At 45.2% G+C, this 25,015-nt stretch overlaps 1 protein-coding gene across 1 annotated transcript in view; it reads right to left on the reverse strand.

Moving 5' to 3' along the window:
- Positions 1–1,983: 1,983 nt before the first annotated feature.
- LOC119378082 (nucleolin) overlaps positions 1,984–25,015 on the reverse strand; it is a gene marked incomplete at its 5' end in the record, with an annotated part of 37,185 nt that continues 14,153 nt past the window's right edge. The window contains 6 exon segments of the mRNA XM_037647325.2: positions 1,984–2,263; positions 6,463–6,572; positions 8,919–9,164; positions 22,451–22,574; positions 22,691–22,723; positions 23,631–23,795. Of these exon segments, the coding sequence (XP_037503253.1) occupies positions 1,986–2,263; positions 6,463–6,572; positions 8,919–9,164; positions 22,451–22,574; positions 22,691–22,723; positions 23,631–23,795 (956 nt within the window).

The raw sequence follows: 25,015 nt of genomic DNA on the forward strand, positions 1-25,015 counted from the left end.
TCGGCAAGCGCAGAGACTGACCGATAAGTGATTCCAACTTCTGCGCGATTGTGGCGATGTCTTTTCGGATAAGCATCACAAAAGAACGATGGCGAGAGGGTGGCCACCGACGAACGCGCCAGTACGACTTATCGCCGAAAACCCTATCACAATAAGCATTTTCAGCCATTTACTCGGCCGCTCACGTGGCACAGCGCTGTTCCAAGCGTGCTGCACGCTTTAACAGGCGACAAACCTAAGCAAGCTGCGCCGCCGATAACTGCCGCTTTGTTGTGCGGACTGCCGTCAAGTGTGCGTCGCTTTGTAGAAATCAAAGAAGCTCGCTGTTGCAGAGTTCAGCGGTACGGGCCAAAGAAATCTCGCTATCATGCAAACGTGCGCGTACGTTATAGCACGCGTAGCGCTGTTGTAAGCGCACTTCACGCTTTTGGTAGGCGACAACCCAAACTCGCCTCCGTCCGCTGTTGCCTCATCGTGCATGATCACCAAAGCATCGCGGAGACGCGAAGTGCGTCTCGCTAGCAGGAAGCATGCCGCGGCGGCGTCCCGCCGTCGGCGCCTCCGCGCGACAAGCAGCAACACGCTGTCCACATTGCCGGTGCCGGCGCGAGAATCACGAGACAAGAACGGACATGTCGAGGAGCGCGCACTCGCCGGCTTGCTGCCGGCTCGCGATTTCTCCCATAAAGACGGAGAGCAGTTGCGCGGGTGAGGAGAACAATGTCTGGTTGCTATGACGACATCCCGTGTCAGAAGGAAGAGGAGGAAAAGCAGGCGCTGATTGGTGGTTTGCTTGCGCGGCAGCCGGCGGTAGCGGCGAAAATAGGTCCCCGAGCGATCGAGTCGGCGGGAGAAAGATTTTGACGCTCCGCGGGGAGAAAGAGAGAAAGCGGCATCGAGCGAGCGGCGGGCGGGAGAGTGCCGCGCCGCCAGTGTGTTCGTACCCAACAGGCTACTCGCCGCACCCCTGCACGGTCTGGAGCGGAGCGGCTACGAAGCACACTCCAACGGCAAATGCGCGCGTGCGGCAAGCGGCACGGCAGTGACGGCGTCAGCAGAGTAGGCGACGCGCTGCACGCAATTAGACAGGGGTGATCGGCTTCAAGCGGCTGTGTCACGTTTCAATGTAGCGGTGTCAGTTTTCGCTCAGCAGATCTCTCTACTGACGCGCACGCATGTATCGTACCTATTGCGCAAAGCCAATCGTGTGTCCGTCCGCTCTGTGGGTCGCTGTATTGCAAACCCAATAATAGTTTCGAAATTTCATACTTCAGTGTAACAGCGTGTAAGAAAACAACCGGATTGAAGGGGAAGTAACGACAGTGCATGTTGCGCGTGTCGTTTCTTCCTCTTTCAGTCCGGTTATTTTGTTGCGCGCTGTTACACTGAAATATGAACCAATACCAACTCGCCCAAGTTGCCGTATTATTGCAGTCTCAAAATGCTGCTTGGTGTCGCCAGCGCACGCCATCGGACGGCCGTGCGAGAGAGCTGCAATTTTTTTCAGTGCTCTGGCAAAAAGAAAGAAAAATCTTGTGGTGGGTACCTCAGGCAATATTTGCTGTGGAATTACATTAGTTGGTGGCGGCGGCGCGTGTCAAGAGATGCAAATCTGTCCTTGGCGTTTACTGCTTACTACCGTTTAGTGCACAGTTATGCCGCGCTCCCAGTAGGTACGTATTAACGACGTTCGACTGTCCTTTTCAATTTCATGAGTATCAAGAACTTGTACGCACCCTGCTTCGTCAATATATCACTAAAAGTTGCATAAACGGTCCACTTACACAGAACAATTTACAATGTCATAACTAAAGTCTGCGATAAAAAACAGTCAAAGTTAAATCTGTCCTCAATGTCACTTAAAATGCAGCATAGGTCCCACTTTCATTTCCTCAGTAAAACAATGTGCACAGCAATTCTGTTTTGCTGAAATGATGATGCTATGGAGCACTTTCCTATTTTGTGCCATAAATGACTGAGCACTTTTACTGCTTTTGAACCTTTCCCTGCTTTGCAGGTTGAGCAGCTTTTGTCATCTCTTTGCGCTTGGCATCAAATTTAGCCTTGGACGTCTTTGCCTGTGCAGGACTGTCTGTCTGTTTCACAAATAGCTTCTTTCCTGGCACTACATTTTGTTTTCTTCCAGGCATTCCTGGAGTGTTTTTGCCAGGCTTGGAATCGGATGGCTTTCCAAGCTCCGTCTGCTGCTGCCTCTCTCTCAATTTCTTCCTTCTGATCTTCTTCTTCTTGCCTGCACCAGCAGCTGCACAGAAACAACAGCGTAAAGCAAAAAAAATATGAAAGAACAATGTAATTGGTTTGAGAAAATTTATACAAGTGTGCCTTGACAAGCACAAAGAAAATGCGAATGACCCAAAGGGATAATGTGCATCGCTGTTCTTCATACAGTGCAAAACCAGTGCATGAAACTAATATGCAAAGAGCTAAGAATATATACACTCAAACCTCATTATAACAAAGTCACATCTGCCACGAAAATAACTTCTTTATATCCGAAAATTCGTTATAAACGTTTATTTGCAACACTGTAGCTATGACAAGACTATTCTTCATTTACTTCGTTATAACCGATAATTCGTTATATCCGTGTTCGTTATATCGAGGTTTGAGTGTACATTTCTTTCCATATTTGTTCTGATCTCAATAATATGAGCAGCATGCAAGCATCTCTGGATTCAACACCATGACCAGCCAAACAGATGAGTTTTAATGTTTTGGTTGAACTTAAGAAGGTGAACTTTTTTCAAAGCGCTCGTTTCTTTGTTGGACACAACCAAATGAATCCAACAGACAATTAGGCCAGGGAAACCACAGGGGCCATTAAATGTGGTCTTTAACTTGGTAGAGCATTGGATGCGTATTTTGAAGGTTGTGGGTTCTGATCCCACCGACGGAAAGGGTGATTTTTCATGCACTTTTAATTCAATTTAAGTCATTATTACTACACTACAGTTTACAGACAACAATTAATGGTCCCTATGCTTTCCCTGGCCTAATTGTCTGTTGGATTCATTTGGTAGCAAGTTGGGTGACATGTGAAACCCCAGCAAGCACTGCATTTTGATAATGAAATGTCACGCAATAGCAGATAGCTGTACAGACATATGCGACACACACATCGGGGAAAAGTCGAATGAGTTGTCCCTCCGATGTGCTGCTCTGTATGTGCTGTGTCATAGTTTCGAAACGATCCTTGGCATCACTACTGCACGCTACCGCGCGGCCCTATTTCTTCCATGCTTTAGTAAAAAACCGCCAGGCCTGCGCGGAACATGCAGCCGTCACAGCGAAAGCTGGAAAAGCGGCCTTTCTAGAGCCGAATGTAAACCCTCTACAAGTACACTTGCAATGTACCCACTATGCCATGAATCATCATAATTTTTGCGAAGTAGGGGAGCACCCACTATGCCATTATCCCTCATTCTGCAGAGAAGCAAGGTACCTGCTACACATCTGTAAGGCATTATGTGCACTTCGTTGATCCTGTGGCTGATGACGACGAATTATGGCTGAACCCTTTGTAATGGGTGGGAAGCTTTAAATGACCCACTCTTTATGCAATCCACATTGTGCGAAGCTTGGTTGTTATTTTACTCTTCTACCATGCTATATTACATCTCTGTTGACGTGATCCTTGCCTGACATGATGCTTGTATAGGCTCTTTTTGCAAAAGAGTTTCAAGCACCAGCATTGGTCTGTGATAGAATACTCTACTGACACGCAGAGGGCCTGGTTTCAAATCCCACTCAATCCTACACATTTTTTTCTCATTTCACGCAACAGGAGTTATGGACACCGGCAGCGGCGGCGCACAACTATGCCACCAAAATCGGCCATTGTGATCTCATAACAGCGTCCGCTGTAAAAGAAAGAAAAGGCCTTGTAGGGGCCACTTTAGGCAACAATTACTGTGGTATTGCATTTATATATCTCTGTAGGCAGCAGCGGTGTAAGTCAGGAGATGCAAATTCATACTTTACAGTTACTGTATACTAGTGTTCCGTGCATAGTTATGCTGTGCTAGCAGCAATTAGCAATGTTTTACTGTAGTCACTCAGTAACCTGCATGACTAGTTTTCTTTCGTGCTGTGCACAAGAAAACAATTTAAACCTTTCTTTCACTGTACAGCATAAAACTCTTTTCCCTCTCTCTTCTTGCTGTGCAGCACATGAGTGGCGGTGGTTTTGCATGCGGCTGCACTGCATTTATATGGAATCCCCATGTTCATGCAGGTCCTGTGGTATACTCTATACAAGACCTGTAATTACATCTATCGCTGGTGAAGAGGCTGTACGCTCCAAGGGCACACAAGCTGTCATTGAATCATTAAGTTTTTTCTTGCAGTTATACACCTGGCTTGTTTATTTTGCAATGTCCAAACCTAGTGCAGGACCTATCAATATTTGCGAAAATATTTCAAAATTTACACCATTTCCACCTCTTGATCCAGGAGGTACCCAAAAACCAGTAAGGAAGAAAGTCTTCTCACAATGTTCAGTGACTCAAGGGTAAATTTCCCCAGCATTGGTCTGTGATAGAATACTCTACTGCCAAGCAGAGGGCCTGGTTTCAAATCCCACTCAATCCTACACATTTTTTTCTCATTTCACGCAACAGGAGTTATGGACACCGGCAGCGGCGGCGCACAACTATTGTTTTCTGTGCACAAGAAAACAATTTAAACCTTTTCTTTCACTGTACAGCATTAAACTCGGGGGTTGCCAAGGTGGCGCTTTTCCTTGCAGGCACTGCAAACGGCCAAAGAGTGCTTGACATCTATTTATAGTTTAACAAAAAAATACATAAACACCACCCATCACCCGCAAAGAATAAGTGGTTCACTTGAGTATTTCAGACTGCGTGCCATTTTCCTTGACCACATTCTGCTTCAATGCACCTTCATTCAACATTCGTCATTTCTTTGTCCCTGGAAGTTCCAGTCTAATGCAATAAAGCGGCCACCTTCCCTGCTCTAGGCCCTGATATTGCCTGAAACGGGGCCTTGAGATTTGATGATGAATATCTCAAGTCAGTGCAAAAATTGCCATAAACTGTGATGCCCTACAACTTTCCCACATGAGCAACTGCCCTCAAGCTGACAATAAGGAGCTAATTCACAAGTTTTTAATTGTTCTTTTCAAGTTAACTTCAGTAACCCCAACAAGGTATTTCCGTCTCACATAAAGTTCGTGTGTGAAGACGGCAGGTGCCTTCACATTACTTTTATACTAGGATTTTTATGAAAATTCCGTATTTTCTACTGAAAACTTGGAGGATGTTTGAGTTTCACCTTTAAGAGTAGAATGTGATAGCATGATCGGGCCCCGTGCGCATCTCCTTCTCAATTGCTCGCCTGGTTTCGGTTCTCGGTGGATGCCTCAACCGTGCCGCAAGGAAACGAACGTCTGTGGGCGTAACATTGGCTGCTTCAAACTGCCCTAGAATGCCTAATGCAAGTACAGTTGCTAAGTGCCCACTACGCCATAATTCTTCCTCTTGCGAATCAGCGAAGGGCCCACTAGACATCCGTAAGGTAACATGCGACTTACGCAGCTGCTCACTTTGTTGATGCTTTTGCAGCTGCTGATGATTAAATATGTCCAAGCGCTTTGTAATAAGTGGGCCTTTCCCACTACATGACATTCATATAGTGTTTTTTTTCCAAAGCAGTTTCAAACAATGGCGTAGCTCTGTGGTAGGAAACCTGCTTGGCCACGCCACAGGCCTGGGTTCGATTCTCACTCGAACCGAACATTTTTACTCTTTATTTTATTTGCATCTTTCTCGATTTTTCACTCATGGACAACGCTAATTTTTCACTCACAACCAACGACGCCGACACCAGAATTTCTGCGAAACAAGCCCTTTAACACTCTCACGTTAAAGAAAAACTATCACAGCTGGGCTTTTCCTGGGCTGATGACAAATGAGTAACTTAGTCACAGGGATGATGATGATCGTTGGGGTTTAACGTCCCAAAACCACGATATGATTACGAGTGACGCTGCAGTGGAGGGCTTCGGAAATTTCGACCGCCTGGGCTTCTTTAACATGCACCTAAATCTAAGCACACGGGCTTCAAGCATTTTTGCCTCCATCGAAATAATCACAGGAAGATTTATTCAGAGGCAAAAAACTAAATTAAACGACTGTGTCCAAATTTCAACTAGACTATGCTAAGATGACAAATTCATGATCACGGGGTGTCGCTGGAGCCAACGTTTCGACAAGCGGACTTGTTTTCAAGGCTGCAACCTTGAAGCAGCCTTGTTGCAGCAACCTTGTTCCAACCTTGAAGACAAGTCCACTTGTTGAAACATCGGCTGCAGCGACATCCCGTGTTCACCAATTTTTCATCTCTTCAAGCTTCCATCTTCCCCTGAACTTCTGCCTTTCCTGGGTTTTAACTAGACTATGTGTAGCAGAAAGATCAGCTCACGCTTCAAACGATAGGAGAACTTGAGTGGATTCCCATCCATGTAATGGCATGCGTTGTTCTTGAGGGCAGCCAGCAAGGCATCCTTGCTCTCGAATGTCACCAAAGTGTAGCTGTGGCAGAAAGGGTTGCAATTTAGATGTCAGCAACAAAGAAGCTAAAACACTCTAGTAAAGAAATCGGTGCACCCAAAGGCCAAACCGGAAGACTTCAGTAGTGATAAGTTCTTACACTGTGTGCTGGAAGACAAATATATATAGCAAACATGCATAACTAGTTGACAGAGCATGATTATACTTGGCAACAACAAATGTTCATGTGGTGTGTGTGTACTTGGCATGATTATACTTGGCAACAACAAATGGTGTGTGCGTGTTCGTGTTTTCGGTGAAAGGAGGAGAGCCCGGCGGACGACAGGAAACAGCAGTGACCAGCGAACCTTTCAAGCTTTGTGGACGTTCCCTTTTGTTTGGTGTGTCATATAAATAAGTTTGTGTTGTTTTAATCACCGGTCTTTGTTTTACTGTAGTTCTTTTTTTGTTTTCAAAATTGGGTTGAGGCAGTTTATCACCAGATTTATGGCTGCGATCATACAACCAAGAAGACGGAAATCGGGAGTCTCCCGGGCAAATCGGGACAGTTGGCAGGTATATTAATTTATCGTTGAAAGGAGCAGCAGCAAACGGGCCCCCCACCATTTCTTTTAAGACTATGCGAAATAAAGAGTGGATACCGGAATAATCGCATCTTCTGAGTGCAATTTCAACGGTTTCCTCTTTTCTTCATATTTCATTCAGTATCCCTTTATGTTGCAGTGAGACTGAATATGATGCCTCCACTATTATTTGGGTTTTAAAGGGACCGACAACTGCCCAGAACATGAAATGAGATGACTCCACTGATGGCAAGATTGTCCGTCGCATTGACTCAAACCTACCCTGTTTTTTTCGTGAGAGATGGATTTATATTTTGATTTCTTCATGAAAGTCACGAAAAATGAATGACCTGTGGCGCCTCTTGCGGCAAAAACATGAACGATCCGATGAACCCGGCCATGTGACCGTTGATTGCTGTACGCGGTCGACGATTTTTTTGTTAGTATTGAAATATCGTTCGTTTCTTTATATTAAAAGGTATTACTCCATAAAAATGTACGTATAGGCCTGCGTTAGTAGTATGCATTAAAGTGGCGCTGCCTTCACATGACATAATGATCCCATGCTCGTCAGCGCATATTGAACAACTTTTCAGCGTACTCATGCAATCGTACACGCAGTTTCCAGGTCGCTAAGATTTTGGAGCGACATAGTTTTGCTACCTACACTTCGTCTCAAAAATAACGCGCGCTGCTACTCAGCGCGGCCGCGCACATGCCTAGTGACGTTTTCGATGACTTGGCTTGGCTCATGCATCTATAGAGTAGCAACGCCGGGACAAGCCACCCATGACACAGACGCAGGCAACTTTGGACGCATGCGCACACAACGTGGTACAAATACAGGGAGGTGTATAATGCCACATCATCTCATTGTAACAGCTTGTTATTTTAAAAAATACTTGAAAAGCTCTTAATAAAGGTGGTTAAGCATAGTTACAGGAACTCCTGCGAAAGCAGAACTATAGCTTTCACAAATCGCGAGAAGGGTTAGCGGCATCGCTATCAATTCCCAGCGTTGCTGGAGGAAAGGTGCGTCCGTGTTTAGAGCCTTTGAGATCGAAAAATACTGCTTGTAAAATAACTACGTGCTTTTGGGATTAACTACTGCAGCTACAAACACTGCGAAAGGTGAGCTTTCTGTCGCGCCGTAAAGAAATAGGTCGAGAAAAATTAGTTGTCGGTCCCTTTAAGGCTACTTCGTTTCTCATGGCAACAAAAAAATACCATCCTGGATTTAAATTCACTCATATTTCATGCAGCAAAAAACCATTAATCTCTAATCAAGTCCTCAGGCTGTGAATACTTAAAAAGAGCAAGACACAACACTGTTACAAAAGGGAATGTACTAGTACTGCCATACCACAACGCACTGCTTCAGATAAGACAAGGAATGGCTAAATGTGCCTTTTTTGTTGGTCGGTATTTTTCATTTACACAACTGACGAGGCAACAGTTACAGAACTACATAACAGTGCACCAGTTTTACTTATGTAAACACTTTTCAGAAGCCTGGATAGTTAACTCTGATATGAGCACAGCCAATATTAGTATCAGTTATGCCCACAGTTGATGCAACTCCCAAGAAAATGGTTTTTTTCGAAAGGCTCCAAGATTATATCTCTTTTTTTTTTAAACACTCGTGGTCTGTGTTGCCATTTCTTAAGAGTCCAACTACACTTGGCAAAAGCCTGACGTGTAGAATACTCATACCAATGACAGCAGAGTAATCACAGCCAGGGTGCACTCACAGTCACAGTCAACCAGAGAGAGTTTAGATGGCACAAACATGGTTTTCACTTACAAAGCCATGGTGGAAACGTTGGTGGCAGTGGGGAAGAGCCTGGCAACTCTATGCTGTGATAACCCTTGGGGCAGGCCATACACACAAAGCTCATTCTGCACCTCTTGCCAGTTAGAAGGCAGGTCAGCACGCTTGGCACCACGGTAGCCCACTCTCAAAGGGTGGCCACGCAGGCTGGCCTTTTGTAGGCGCTTGAAGTTGCGATCAGCATCCGCCTCGCTTTTGAACTCCACAAAGGCAAATGACCTGATAAACCAAGAGTATTCAGGTCAGGCTCCTAATAATATATGGGGTTTAACGTCCCAAAACCACGATATGATTATGAGAGACGCCGTAGTGGAGGGCTCCGGAAATTTCAACCACCTGGGGTTCTTTAATGTGCACCTAAATCTAAGTACACGGGCCTCAAACATTTTCGCCTCCATCGAAAATGCAGCCGCCACGGCCAGAATTCGATCCTGCAACCTTCGGGTCAGCACTCGAATGCCATAACCACTAGACCACCGTGCGGGGCCTCAGGTCAGGCTCCGAAGCACCACTGCAGCAGTCAAAGCTAGAAGAAGGGCAAGATGGCAGATTAAATTGTGTTCTACGGTGGTTCCTAGAGTTGTGCAAAAAGTAAATTTTTAGACTGAGTCAAATAATGACAAAAGGAAAGTGAATATTGAATAAGCTTTTCAAATAAACAATGGTAGTCTTCTCCATTATTATACAAGTATGTTCACATCATAATGTTTATATTGTTAGCAAGTTTGTCATGGAAGTGTATATTATGAGGCCTTTTCTATAAATGAGACACTATTTAGAAAAATTGTTATTTTGTATTAGTAAATTACCTTTTCGCAATACCAAAAGCACAACTCTTGCCAAGAGATGACGCTTGGTTAGTGAGAAAACACGCAAAGAGAAAATGCAGGTGGCGACACCCCCTTGAAGTTTCCGCACTACTTGCAATGACATCATAGATTTTGACATCTACTAGGGGGTACATAGTTCTTAATTAGTAAAAATGTGAAACGCATTGTCCTGTGAGAGGGCCAGGCATTTAACACACTAAGTTTCAGGAAATTTTGTTGAGCCAATGAAGCCAAAACATGAACACTTTGAAATCCATGTTGTCAAGCTTACATTCATGTACAGAGATTTCGAAGCAAAGTTTAAGAATTGACGCTTTAAATTTCATTTTCTCTTCCGTTCAATAGTGATGGTAAAATTAATGACAGTAGAGCTTCCAAAGGATAATTTATCAGTTTAAATTGATTCATCGTTTCACTTTAATGTCCCTTTAAGCTGGTGCTACCATGGGATTCAGAGTCCGAGTCTATGAAATAAAGTCAGAATGTGCAACTGACAAGGGCATAAGTACTCAAAAGAATGCGTCATATATAGCTCCATGATATAGACAATGCCTCCAGAACAACAGAAGCAATGGGAACATCAAAGATGGAACCCAGCATGATCCGTGGGTAGAGGCTCGATTAGGTCTTGTACACCTCTAAAACACAGTAGAGGATTCGTGTTGCAGAAGTGTACAAAATTGACTGTCTGCTTCCACAGACAGCCAATACTGTATGTGAACATCCCTTGGCATGCTTTGGCCTCGGGAGCGCTAACTCAATTACTGCCCTGGTCCCAGCTCTGCCTCTTAGGTGCCTTGGAATCTTGCACAGCCCCCTTTAGTGTAATCTGAGGTGCTCTCCTGAGGCCTCCATCTGCTCGTTGCATGTGCCTTCCTGGAGCACTAGTCTTGAAAAATGCGAACATTTGCACACCCCTACTGTAGTTTTATACATACTGTACTAACTACGATCAAAAGTAACCAGGAGACCATACTGACCAAGAAGTCTTAAGGTTTGAGCAGCTTCAAATACATTTTCTGTCAAATATTTGAGAACGGAACAAAAAAGGCCAATGCAATTACAGCTTGTGAGAGAAACTGCTCTGCTGTACTGTTAATAAAATTTACAGTGTGCAGAATGACCAAAGGGTACACTAAGCTTAGGTCAAATCATAGCACAAAAAAAAAAAAAACATTTGTGTGTCTGTGTTAGGCTTTGTTCCTAAGGAATAGGTGCAACGTTTTGACAGAACATCAAAACGTGTTCATGATTGCATATTCGGCATTTTTTTTTTTTTTACATGTTGAATTTTCCCTTGCTGAGCACTGCGTACTCCACATCAAGTGTAATGAATTTCTCTTGCTAGTTCCTTACGATATGAACAACAGATATGAGTGGTATTCATCCTCCACAAAAATATGTATGAACAAAGTACAACCTTTTAACAGTCTTCAATTATACATGCAGTTTAGAAAAACAGCATTACGTTAGTTTTAACAGTGCATTATGTCTCCTTTTATTCCTGTGCTGTCTAACATTATGTTGTCACTATGTCACATACTATGCACTCCCTTGCTCATGGAGTCATTACCATTTTTTGCTACTGACTACTGGTATTTTCACAAATCGGATTGTTGTTGGAACATGGATTTTCTTTGAAGTGCTTCTAAACTTGCACTTCAATCACGCTCATACTGAAAGTATGACTACTGGCACTATACCTGCGTTTTAATATATCTGCTTTGAAATGCATGCTGCTTTATTTTGCAGACTTTCAAAAGGGTGCTCACATGAGGGCACAATTCGCCTCCCCTCTACAATGACAGCACACCCCGTGACCATGCTGACCGTGCCATCACTGGGTAGCAATGCCCCTCGGAGCTCCTCACTGGGACAGCGGAACATTTGTTACGAGAGCTACAAATGCTTCCCCATCCCCTGGAAGGGAGAAGTCCCATGCCTTCGTGTGCACAACTGCTCAGCAGTAGCATGCGACCGAAGTGCTTGTGGGGGAGGACAAGGAGGCTTGCTAGAAATGCCATCATGAATAATTCTGCCCATTATCCTCAAAAAAGTCCCTCACATGAATAACACTAAAGACACAAGAATAACTTTCATGAAAAGGGCACTTCACATACATGCTACATTAAGAGAAACCAAATTGGAATTTCTTATATCCCATGTATTCCTATGGAATGGAAAAAACCAGCAACCCTAACTGGCCATTACTGTCAACTGTGCTACCGCATACAGTCTACTTTAGAGAACAGCAGTGGGTCTGCCAAAGCAAAAGTGGATAAAATACGTTGATGTAATGGCACAAGGAAGTGAACTTTTCTCCCTGCAACACAAGTTTCATCCTCTTACCTTGGCCACTGCCTACAAGCAGCAGTACTCTTTTCCCCCTTCCTCCTATACTGGTGCCAAGAGCTCACACCACATTTACAGCACCAGCATCTCTTTTCCCTCTCTCTTCTTGCTGTGCAGCACATGAGTGGCGGTGGTTTTGCATGCGGCTGCACTGCATTTATATGGAATCCCCATGTTCATGCAGGTCCTGTGGTATACTCTATACAAGACCTGTAATTACATCTATCGCTGGTGAAGAGGCTGTACGCTCCAAGGGCACACAAGCTGTCATTTAATCATTTAAGTTTTTTCTTGCAGTTATACAACAGGCTTGTTTATTTTGCAATGTCCAAACCTAGTGCAGGACCTATCAATATTTGCGAAAATATTTCAAAGTTTACACCATTTCCACCTCTTGATCCAGGAGGTACCCAAAAACCAGTAAGGAAGAAACTCTTCTCACAATGTTCAGTGACTCAAGGGTAAATTTCCCATTTTTATGTGACAAGACTTCTTTACAGTACCCAAAGCATATCTTCAATGAGATGCTGAAGTTACTAAATATGTGTGGAAACTTCCACTGCAATAGTGCCACACAGAAATCACTGGCTTTAACTTGAAGGAGATGCTACGTGCCTCTTTGGAAGACAACATAGGTACACATAGGTTTAAAAACGCTAGGTAGCAGGTTATGTTAGCAGCAGTACACACAGTCAAACATGCACTGTTGGTTAAAGGAGTACCGACACAAAAATTTCGGCCTCGAGTTTTTTTTTTTTTTTGCTGCAATGTGTTGCTGGGTGCCTGTTAGTCATAACTCGGCACATCGTTTGCTGCAGCGCGCGACAGATAATTACAGGCTCCTCATTACCGACCAGTTTCAGTTTCGGTTTCAAGAATGACAAGCCTCCGGGTGCAATTATCACCACCTAGCGGGTGCAGCGCTCGATCACGTCAGCACAAAGAACTGTGACTCACTTCCGCGCAGTTCGCGAGCAGCCGCTGAGAAGCAGGCCCCAAGGGTCCCCCCTTTGAGGGTGTCAGTAGCGCAAGGATGTCGATCACTCAAGCAAACTTCAAAATTCATTTGAATTAACTTCCAAGCTATATTCGCTGTTGATATTTTGCAGATGATATATGCATGTTCACCGGAATCGATCCCGCAGGCTATCTCGGCCGCAAAATATTGTGTCAGTACCACTTTAAGAAAGCACTTACAGTTTCCTGCAGTTGGTACAGCCACAATTTATGATGGAGTCGCAGCAAGAAACCGTTCAATAGAGCCAGTTCTTAAAATCCATAATCTTGCCAATAAAGTAGGGGAGCTTCGCCATCGCATTGCGCTGGCGAAGCTCCCCGCTTGGTGTCTGCTCCTACAGGAAATGAACTCACTTCCGCGCGTCCCCAGATTCATTGTGTATGCTGCTCCCAATCACCCCTGGTCGACGCTGCACCACTGTGCTGGGGCCTCCAAGCAAGGCTGCAGTGTATGTCGTGACCTCATAACCTCAGACGCAAGTTCCTCTACTGTCGTGGTGTAATGAGTGGCAAGAAGCTGTGCCAGAGCTCGTTAGCCTCCTGCACACTGACGTGATTGTGGTGTCACTAGGCATCCATATAGAGGTAGTGCTCCTTGATTGCATCTTGAGCGGATCTGTGTCGAACTCGCCCTGAGTGCACTGTGCATGTCAGGGGAAGACTTCAACACAACTCATCAGTCGTGGGGCTACCCTTCCTCCAGTGCGAGAGGCAGCATCGAGCTAGATACTTTTACAGATGTGTAGTTTGTCCTAAAAATGCCCCGGCCACTTTTACACATCGCCGAGATCATCCCAGTGCTCCACGATATGCGCCGGATCTGTCGTGGAGGTTGAATTTACATGCCGTTTCCTGGGATCGAGAGCCGGACTGTTGGGGGACTGATCACCATCCCCTGACAAGCGGTTTGGCCGCAAATAACCAACGCCGCCTCCGCTGTCAATGCTACGTTAGCAACTGGGACTTATTCTGCAAGGAACTCAACGCCTCGATTGCGGCTACATCGTCTGACCCATTGCAGGTGTTAACCACAGTCGTGCGACCCTCCACGCAGTTCAAATGGGTGGAGGAGAACAGACCACCGCCAAATTTATCTTTTACACCCGTGAGCAGCATGCCATCATGCAGAACTAGCCTTGAACTGAGGTCAGGTCACCGCTGAGCTTCGTGCTAACCTAAAGGGACTCACCGCAGCAGCCTGTCGCTGCCTGAAGCGCCTCTCCCGAAAACGCACAAGAGCTCTATTCACACGCGCGCCTCATTCAGGGTTGTAGCTAGATAACATTTTATGTGAGCCCAAGTTTGTGTGCAGCACGATTTTAATATTTACAGGGGTGCAACAGCCGAAATAGGATTTGGAGCAATTTTTGGAGCAGCAAAATGTTGCTTTTGGAGCACAAAAATCCAAATTTGGAGCAGGTTACGAAAAAAAAACCTGAATTTTTTTAGCACGAAATTTCAAATTTGGAGCAGTATAACAAAGAAAGCCTACTTTTAGAAAAGAAAACAAAAATACGTACAAACCATTCAACATCAGCTAAATCGTGCACGTGAACACTGCTATTTCAATAAAAGCAGTGTGCTGAGCCACCACACAGTACGAACAATGACTAGATCCACATTAGCATTTGCAGGGCCTGTCAAGTAATTCGACAGGCACTGCAAGTGCTAATGTGGACCTGCGAACCTAGCAACCTCGAAATTCAGGAGTTTCATACAGCAGGAGCAAGTGGGGTGACGAAAAAATCAAACTGGCGTACGTTTTTGTCTGTTTCTCAAGGCCGCAGAAACACCACACACAGCAGCTCCAAATGATTGCCAATAACTTTTTTAGACGTCAGCGACCATACTAGGACTCATAATTACGCGGCACATGCACGAATGAGTAATTAAGGAACAAAACGTGCTGTGTCCCTGACAGCTAGTATTAATAGCCTCTTCTAAATCTCAATACGCTTTTCCGCAGGGCATCAGTGTACTGCGGCAAAAGTGGCGTAAAAAAGCGCCCTGCACGCAATAAAACAAGCATCAGGAAATTTGAGAACCACTGTCCTCTTTTATTGCGATAGCTATTATATGGACACTCTCGACAGGTTTTTGCCATCATGTCCCGTATAAAGACCAAATTGATAACATCCCCCCGCGCATAGTATGTTCAACTGCGGGTAAAAGCGCCGCGAGTGCCGGTGACGAACGCAGCTGAAGCAGACATCAAACGAACCAGCCCATCTCTCTCGCTCGGAGGGCGCATGCGATAACACCACTCCGCTCGGGAGGCCTGCCGTCAAAGCAGAGGCGAAATGCCGCGGCCGTCTTGAACGAGCATGAAAAGACGCGAGGGCGGGGGGGGCTGTCGCTCAAGCAGCAACTTTGAACTTTGATTCTAAGGGCGTGGTCGCGAGCGCGCTATTTCGGCAGCCATCAGCGGGCGGCTCGTATATCCTGCTACGTGCTGCGCTCTCAGTGCGAAGACACTGCACAAAGAGCATCTTTCCCTGGAACGGCCGTATTCTCTTACACCAACGTTTTGTAGAGTTACACGAGATCGAATACAAGAGAGTTTGCTGCCAGCCTCCCTTCGTATAACATTATAATTTGTTGGTATCGCATATATTGCTTCTTCCTTGCGGTGAAGCTGACTTTTTTCTTTTGTTTCACTGGGGCGAGGGGGGGGGGGGTTAGGGCTAGGGTCCGTGCGTCTATATTGGATGATGACGACGATGCCCACACTCCAGATGACCAACGCAGCCTCCATTTCTCGCTAAAATTTGCGCAACTGAGAAAATTTTGAAGCTGGTCGGGCATTTTGGCGCAGCGTGGTGCAATTTCAACAAGTTTCACGGTTTTGGCTCAGCTTGGTGCAAAAATAAAGAATTGTATCAAATTGGCGCAATTGGCGCAGCTGTTGCATCACTGTATTTATCTGCTGTCCCTTATTGCGACAATTTTCTATGGTTGTCACATGGTGCATTTTCGATCGCCATCGAGCCACATCGGGATGAAAATTTTTGAGGATTTATTCCATTCTGCAGTTCACACAAATGGGCCAATTGTGATTGAAAAATACAGTCCCGATAGGGCTCGACTGCGATAGTAAATGCACAGTGTACCAGCCGGCCGTGTTACCTTGTGCATTTGAACGCACTAGCATGCTACAAAAAGTGGCTTACTATGGTCTATATGGCAATTTTATGCTTATGAAGCGCGAAGAACATTGGGACAAAGCAAAGAAAGATACACACGGAAAAGCACTTGTCCTGTATGCATCTCTGCTTCATCCCAGTTTTTTTTTTTCCCCACGCTTCATAAGCATGAACCGATTCTAACTAGGCAAGACAGAAGTGTTGGCAATTATATGTCCAGTGAAAATACCAGTGTAAAGCATTTACACCTGCATTGATAAGCAGTACGACACTTTGCGGCTGCTGTTAGATGGTGAATCAATGCTTGAGGCCCATGTACTTAGATTCAATCAATGCTTGAGGCCAATGTACACTACGGTGTCCCTCAATCATATCATGGTTTTAGGATGTGAAAACCCAAAAAATTATAGGTGAATAAGTATTTGAAGCTGGCCATGTCGCTTGTAGCGCAACGTAAAGAAGAAGCCACCTTGGATGGGCTCATTCTACATACATCCTCTATAAGCAAGAAACCCCATGAGCTGAAAATAACAATATAGGAATGTCAGGCGACAGTGATATGACGCTCTTGCATAGCAGGGTAACAATGAAAGTGAAAGCTCATGCTAGGCTCGCACTGTGACACGAAGCAGTATGAAGTACCATGCCGCCGTTAACTTTGACTGCACTTTCCCAGATAGTGTAGTCTCAAGGTGTTCGCACAGGTGAAGTGAGAGCAAAACAACACTATTCAAAGAGGAAAACACCAGAAGCCGCAGTTTAAAGCAACGCATTCAACCGTCGACTTTCCTTCACCCGAGTAACCCGAGATCATGTGATCCAACCCTGCACCTCACAACGATCACAGCACCTGCGTCTCCAGTGGTGAGCCTCGAGACCAATACTCCTGCTGGAGTAATGGAGTCAGAAACAAGAAATTGAGCATTATTATGAAACATCAAATTCTTCAGCACAATTTATCTTGCCAAATTTTTTTCTGGGTTGCTTGCATGATATGCAACGTTGTTGAACCAGTAAACAGGATCATATTATATATATATATATATATATATATACTTTTTTTTTCCACACGTTCCAAACAAGCCTGCTCATTTGTACAGAACACTACAGCGATCACATTTTGTGATTATCACAGCGGTGCATGATGCTCCACTTTGAAAAAAATTCCTGCACCCCTCTTCAGCTCCAGCCCAGTCTTTCCTCACTAATGGTGCATTCAGACGATGGACCAAATCTGGATTTGTCGCGGACGCGGATGACTATTCCGCCGATCCGCCTGCAGGCGCATCCACACGACAGACAGGACCCTTGTGGATGACAGCACCAGACAGACTGATTATTCTCGACCACGGCTTCAGCGCTGGCTGCCAGCAGACCGGTTTGAGAGTGTCCAACATCATGGAGGCAGATAGAAAACAACGCTGGCTTTGTCGAACTAGCCGGACATCGAACATTGACGAGGACTGTAATATGTTCCAGTGAAAACGGCTTTGTTGGCTGAAAGGCTGGATGGGAATAAAAACCTGCTGTACAGAAAGCTGCTGAAGACTGACCTCACTGCTGTCGCACGTGGGACTTCGAATACGATGGGAGGATACAGTTTTTTCTTTTCAAGGACAACAGGTACCAACCGTGCACTTTGCACTACTGCACATTCTGTTTCCATTGCTTTGTTTGCATCTTTACCTCAAGTGCAGTGTTGAAACACTGGGCATATTCTGAGACAACCGCTCCCGGCGACAGCTGTACTTTGCCTGCCGTAGAATCCCACATGTGCAATGATTAAAGCGACAACTTATCCGCTATTCTCCAACCCGCCAATCAGTGCACATTGAAAGTGACAGATGTCTCAACGGTGATGGTCTTGGAATACGGCCCCAGAAATAAGCTGAACCATGCGCCAGCAAGCAATGAACTGATGCCGACAGCGAAGACAGCTGTACAGCTCTAGCAGAAGAAAAGTGCACTGGTTGCCTGACACTGCTGGTTTATCCGCTAAAGCTGCACCGTTCTGCCACCAGAATCCCGATGTGAAAAACAGGTTGGGCTTATTCGTAAGTGACGTAATGTTGCCCATGGGCAACATTACGTAGCACTGAGCTCGTCAATTGGTCAGTGTGCAACTGCACCTTGGCCCTTCGGTGATGAAGTTTTGGCCACACAGTTATTGTGTGTCGCGTGTTTGTTTACCTCGTTGGTGCCTCACACCGCACTTCCAAAGCCTTGCTCAGTCTTTGGCTCTGCTCCCATGACGCAAATCGCCGACATGTTACGTTGTTGAAGTGAGCGTAGTCCCGACGACGGGCTATGCCTACCCCTCTCCGCGGTCAAGGATAGGGAGGACGAGCGAGAAACTGGAACCAGCCAAAGCAGCCACAAAAGGGTTGTTCTTATCCTCTAACTTCCTTGTTACAGCACTTATTTTCAAATTCCTTCCGCCAGCATGTTCAAACCATACAAGTACGCAGTTCCCTCTTCATCACAAATTTTGGACCTCGAGGTTGCTTACTGGCCCTTTAAAAAACATGCTGTATTTAGGTGCCAATTCACCAATCGCAGGCAGTACAAACAATGCGAAGAGTTTTGATAAATGCTAGGCTTGTGCAAATAGTAAATTTTAGGTTCGAAGCAAATAGTGATTTGGTCGAATAATTTCGAATCGAATTTGAATAGTAATATTATAAAGAAAAATGAGCATGTTTGTCATGACCTAACTAATCTGCACACTATTTTTTAAGTGAAACAAGGCGTGCAAATGTCATTCTTTTTGGTTCAAAGGATGTGGAAGCAACTTTGAATAGTAGCTGGATCTGACTTTCGGTAGAATGCAGGTGATAACCTGTAAAATATGTTTTCTTAAAATTTACTATAATTAGAGCATGTAACCTGATGCAAGCTTTTAAACTTAAAAAATGATGAATCAATGTAAGGGTAATATGTTCATTTAACCTTGAAGTGGGGGCTTCACGGCAATGCTGATTTTTTCTGGAAAGGTATATTCACAGTATACCACCCCTCCACTGCAGTGAAACCACCTTTACAGGGGGGTTTTCAAGCGGACTAATATACACCTATTTGTTCATTTCGAATACATCGAAATTTCTAAGAATTTAGAATCGAAGCAAATTTGAATACTGTAATCAGGGTGTCTACCGAGTTGACTTTTCTAAATTCCCTGAGTTTTCCAGGTTTTCCCTGAGTGTTTTTGCTAAAATTCCCTGAGTGAAGCAGAACACTGTTTTATGTCAAGATGGGTAGAGACATATCACTCGGTGATGTCACTCTCTAATACGCACGTCAGAAAATAAGAACGACTTAATCCCATTTGAATAGTACATAGAACAGTTAAACCTCAATATAGCGAAGTTGATAAAAGCGGCAACTCACTTCGTTATATCGAAACTTGGTTAAACTGAAATTCGACCTTTCATGCAAGGCACAGTTACTGAAGGATTAATCTTAAACTGAAAATGCCACAAGAATGCTCGACTAATATGGCAACATGAAAAAACTTTTTTATTTTTGCGTGAAAAAAAAATCAATTTTGTTGAGCTTGAGGTGCAGCAATCACAGTTAGATGCCTTGCCAGAGTGTCACATGTAAATACGAAACAAATGCGGGTTTAATGCACTGTGGAATTGCGCTTGTTCTGCTGCTGCGGGTTGTCAAACCCTCACGTGTTGCCCAGAGCAATGCAACGCCTTTTCTACATTTTGCCCAGCCGAAACATTTGCTCTCCACGAACGCAAAACATCGAAAACCATCCCACGTTAGAAAAAAAGTCACAGTTTTACCGCGAGAGCAAAGTAGTAAATCCGATAGCAACAAAGAGCAATTTTACATCAATATAGGCTAGCAGCTCACTCCTTCAGGAAACGCTGCCGCTGCACTAAGAGAAGTGCCCTATCTATGGCTCAGGGGCGGATTCAGGTACCTAATGGGGGGGGGGGGTACAAAGGCTGAAGCCCCCCGCTCAGCAGTGCATTTTGGTGGGTCAGCATATTTACAACAGCCCAGAGGGAATTATGGTGGTGCCTAAGAAGCCTTCGTTGCAAATGTGCATAGGGAAGCAGGAAAAGATAGAGCGATGAGAGAGGTGGAGAGCAGGGACAAAATTCTCTTTTCCCCTTTTGGGCAGTGGCAGGCAAAGCAACCTGAAAAAGGGGGGCAAACTCAACAGGCAGCCTGACAAAGGAGGTGGACGACAGGCAGTGAAGGGAGTGGGCGGGGGCTGGCTTAAGGGGGGAGGGGCGATCGCCGCAACGGCCCCCCCTCTTTGGATCCGCCACTGCTATCTATGGCTTCAACTGAAGTTTTGCAATTAGAGCACAACACCTACAAAGGTATGAGCCGTCTGCTGATCCCCACTAAAGATAGTCGCGGCGCACACGACCACGCCCGCTGGTGCAAAGTACGCACTTCCTGTCGAACTCACGCAGCCACCCCCCCTCCCCAACCCGCCGGTTCCTATCTCCATGTGCCCATCGCGCGAACGAGACGGTCGGCTCGTTTCATCTCTGCTTAAGCCTCGTTCGTCGGCAGCGCTCGCACGCTTTCACTCGCGCATGGAGCATACGACGGGCGGGGTGATGTAATCGCGATTTGGACTTGATAAGCAAGATCACGGCGAAGGCAAAAAATTCGCGTCGGAGTGTCTATACAATTGCTATCGCAAAAAAAAAAAAGCAATATAGCTGCGGGCTAAGATCGCATGAAAGCACGGCAACAGCCTGAATGACGGCACATCCGATTATGGTGGAAACGTTACTGTTTTCCGACATCGCGCGCCGGATCGAGCAAATGGGACCCGTGCTGGTGTCGCGAATTTCGGTCGCCGCTATGCCTTGCCTCTGAAAAGTTTTGTAATTCGGCTTTGTAGCAAACATCCATGTGGTGTGGCTGGTAATTGCGAGCTGCAGCCCCCCAAAATATCGGTCGACTGCCTAAAACTTGTTTCAGCAGTGCCCTCATCGAGAAAAAAAGAAAGAAAAAAGCTTTCACTTGCTGTGAATGGGCCCGTTAGTTACGCTAGCACTCGCCTGGAAATTTATTCTACTCTTCACGGAGTCCTAAATAGCATCTTTGAAGCTCGGGATCAGAGCGAGTGAGCTCTCCGATAACAGCCAACAAGCGTAGTCTTTTTTCTCGCCGATCGGGATGGCTTGCCAGATACCAGCCTTGTCGAAGACATCCGCTTCCTGACCGATCGCGATCGCTTGCAAGATAACTCAAGCTCGTTACATCTACTGCTACCGCTTCTACAACTAATCATGCTTGTTACTTGACACGCGGCGATAACAAAAACACCATATCGGGCGCTAACGCACAGCACGCGCGAGAAATACAGAACTACACCGCGTAGTCACAGAACACCCTGACAACACTGCGCGATACGATGTGTTGTGGTTCATGGTTCCCGCATGCCACGCATTAGGCGGATTCTCTCCCACTTCACCGCTCCGAAGGCGATGACAGCATCGAGGTGCGCCACTTCCCCGCAGCCGCAGCGGACGTTTGATTTGAAAAATACGTTCACAAAATATCCAGCCAGCGCTACCGCGACTTTCGTTGCCTTTCAATAAAGTTACTGTTGATTTTCCCTGATGGGAGCACAATTTCCCTGAGTTCCCCCTGAGAATTTCCAGACTACCCGAATTCCATGAGAATTCCCGGTTTTCCTGGTCGGTAGACACCCTGGCAATATTCGTTCAAATACTCGAAGTGCTCGAATATTCGCACAAGCCTAATAAATACCAATTACTAAAGAAAGCCACGCAGGCAGTCTCGGTGGACTCCATTAAACTAAACATTGAAGGTCTGCACACTATAGCAGTCTAAAAAATACTATTACCAAATTAGGCCATGAGGTTATGCATAACGTAAGTGCAATTTCACATTTGCGACGAAAATATTCTCAAAATATTCTCTTCTAGGAGCTACTCACTTTAGTGGATCCTTCCCAACGCATAAAGCTTTACTTCTGATGGGTACCCGAATTTAATATCTGTGTATACACTTGCTTGCAGAGCTTAAAATTAGTAGCAGCAATATGTCTGCACACACCAACTTCAACTTTCCACCTTGTTTACAATAATGAGTCTAAGGCCTAGAGCTGGACAAATGCTACAAGAATGCAATTTAAAAAATTGTCCAAGGAGCTTACAACTTTTCGCCCAATTTGACATTCGTTCGCACACTGACAATGTCAGGGGACAGGTCCTTCACTTCCTCAATAGTGCAGCCTTTTGGGAGATTGCCCACATACAGGAACAACTTGTCGTATTCATCTGCAAACAAGATGGAAAGTGGCCACCTGTACAGACTTATTGCTACAAGGAAATGCGACTGCTGCTTATTCAGTTTTGTTTTGGGCAAGCTATGCGGAAACCAACAATGTCCTTACCTACATCCATGAGGAGTGACCTTGGAATGCCATCTGGATAAAGCAGAAGAGGAAGCTCACATCAGCCATGACCGAAATTGTGCACGAAACTACACTAAACGAGTGTTTAGTGTAGCTACTAAACTAAACTAAACTAGCGTGCACTCACATCCATCAATTTAAATCATTATACATAAATGGTTCAGGAGTGGCCACCCGCTGCCTGCTGTGCACCACTTCACAACAAAAAGTTTCCTCAACATCAAAGCTTAAGGCTTTGAATACGCACGCTACTAAATATATCTACTGTGCCAGCAGTTTGCCAGCACATTACTAGCATTCTGCATGATTCTCATCCCAGTCAAACTAGGTTTGACTGGGATGAGAATCCAGCTCTAAGCACAACTACAATCTGCCTTTTTCACAATGGCACGGCACACATGCCCCTTCCCCTAAAGGGAAAGTCACGAAATGCTGTGGTGGGATCTCCGCACGCCTTTCAAACATGGAGGCTTTTGTTCTGGCAATCCCGATTGTCCCGGATCACCCCGCAAGGCCCCAACCCCTACCAAAACAGCAGAGGGCAGCACAGGAAAATGAAAAAGGCAGATTATAATCGCAAGGTGAAGCTTCCAGTACTCATATGCAGAGGACTCCTAAAAAGTACAGTAACACGGCTGATTTCACAGACTCCTCGCCATCAGCCATGCAAGCTTACGGGCAAACAAGCATAATAAATTGCATAACTAATTATTTTTATTAAAAAAAGTGGGACTGCAATGAATAAAAGAACAAAATCAATGAGGAGGGAATTGTAATACATCTACAATCACAATGATAAAAAATGTGGGCGTGACATTTGTGTGTATATGTATGCTGCATGACTGCCACGAGCGTTTCACCCGTGTGGCCCCCATGTCCCATGTTAGTGATCAATATTATGGCCGACTGGACCGTGCACCTCCTTGCTTGGCTTTCTTGCTTGTCTGCTCTGTCGGCCCATCATCTGCTGCTTTACGCTTGGCCTGCTCCGCTTTGACTACTTTCTTTATCTTGACGAGCATGTCCTCCTCCTCCTCCTCATCTTCTTCATCTTCGTCGCCGCCGTCGTCTTCATCATCCTCCTCTGCAGAGCAATGCCACAGCATTTTCATTATTCAAAAATAATGTAGATTTCATGAACATACACACATATACAATACAGAGATAATAATAATAATAATAATATCTGGGGTTTAACATCCCAAAACCACGATATGATTACGAGGCGCCGTAGTGGAGGGCTCCGGGAATTTCGACCACCTGGGGTTCTTTAAAGTGCACCTATATCTAAGTACACAGGCACAATACAGAGATAAGATTTGGCAACACTCTTAATCATTTGGGCGGCTACACGCATTTGAATGGCTACAATAAAACATGGCCCATTGTTGAAGCCATGCCAGTAACAGCTAACAACCTTTCATAGTTTTCATTTTTACATTAATCTGGTCTTTAATCAATCTGCAATAGGCCCAGCAGGGTTGCACTATGTAACAATATTTTCACTCTACCTATACGAAAGGAGAATACAATATTTTCACTCTACCTATACGAAAAGAGAATACAAACAGGTGGGTACAACAGAACAAGGTGAACAGTTTAGCAATTTAAAGGGCCCCAAAGCACCCCGATATTTTTTCTTTTTTTTTTTTTAATTTCAAGTCAACGCATGTATCAAGTTCAGCATGCCGTCACGATCAACAGTACCAATGCGGCAGCACTACGCACTGCAGGCACGCCCAAAAAAAAAAAATAAATAAATAAAAAATAATAAAAACCATGTGCGCCTCACCAGGCCTTTTGGTATTCCCAACATTGGTAGCAAAGTAAAGAGCAAAACGAGCGAGGGCTGCATTGCGCGTAACTCCACTACAGTTGGCCACTGTTTATTCGGACGCGTACGTGGCACCGCCACTTGTCCCATTGAAGTAATGTAAACTCACGAATGAAAAGTCAGACGGCCCACAGTGCACAGTTTGATTTTTCGGACTCCGGCTGGCTGATCGAGTGCGATGTTGAACGCCATGACAAGCTGTCAGCAATGTTTACAATATTTTTGCTAGGTTGCCAGCACTGAAATGTTGCACTGGCTATAGCTGGAGATCGCGCCAGTGTCAAAATCCACGCAGAAATTACCGATCTCGAAGGCTATGTTTGTTGGCTACACGTAACGGTTGCCTATGGGCTTTAGCCAGTGAAGTATCCAAATAACGGCTACCACAGCCAAACAGCAGGACAAGCCAAGTTAAGATCAGAATTGGCACGGTGCGGCGTTTGAAGTCAACAACGTACTGAGTACAACGC

The sequence above is a fragment of the Rhipicephalus sanguineus genome, unplaced genomic scaffold, assembly GCF_013339695.2.
Source record: "Rhipicephalus sanguineus isolate Rsan-2018 unplaced genomic scaffold, BIME_Rsan_1.4 Seq680, whole genome shotgun sequence".
In the NCBI taxonomy this organism is placed as follows: domain Eukaryota; kingdom Metazoa; phylum Arthropoda; class Arachnida; order Ixodida; family Ixodidae; genus Rhipicephalus; species Rhipicephalus sanguineus.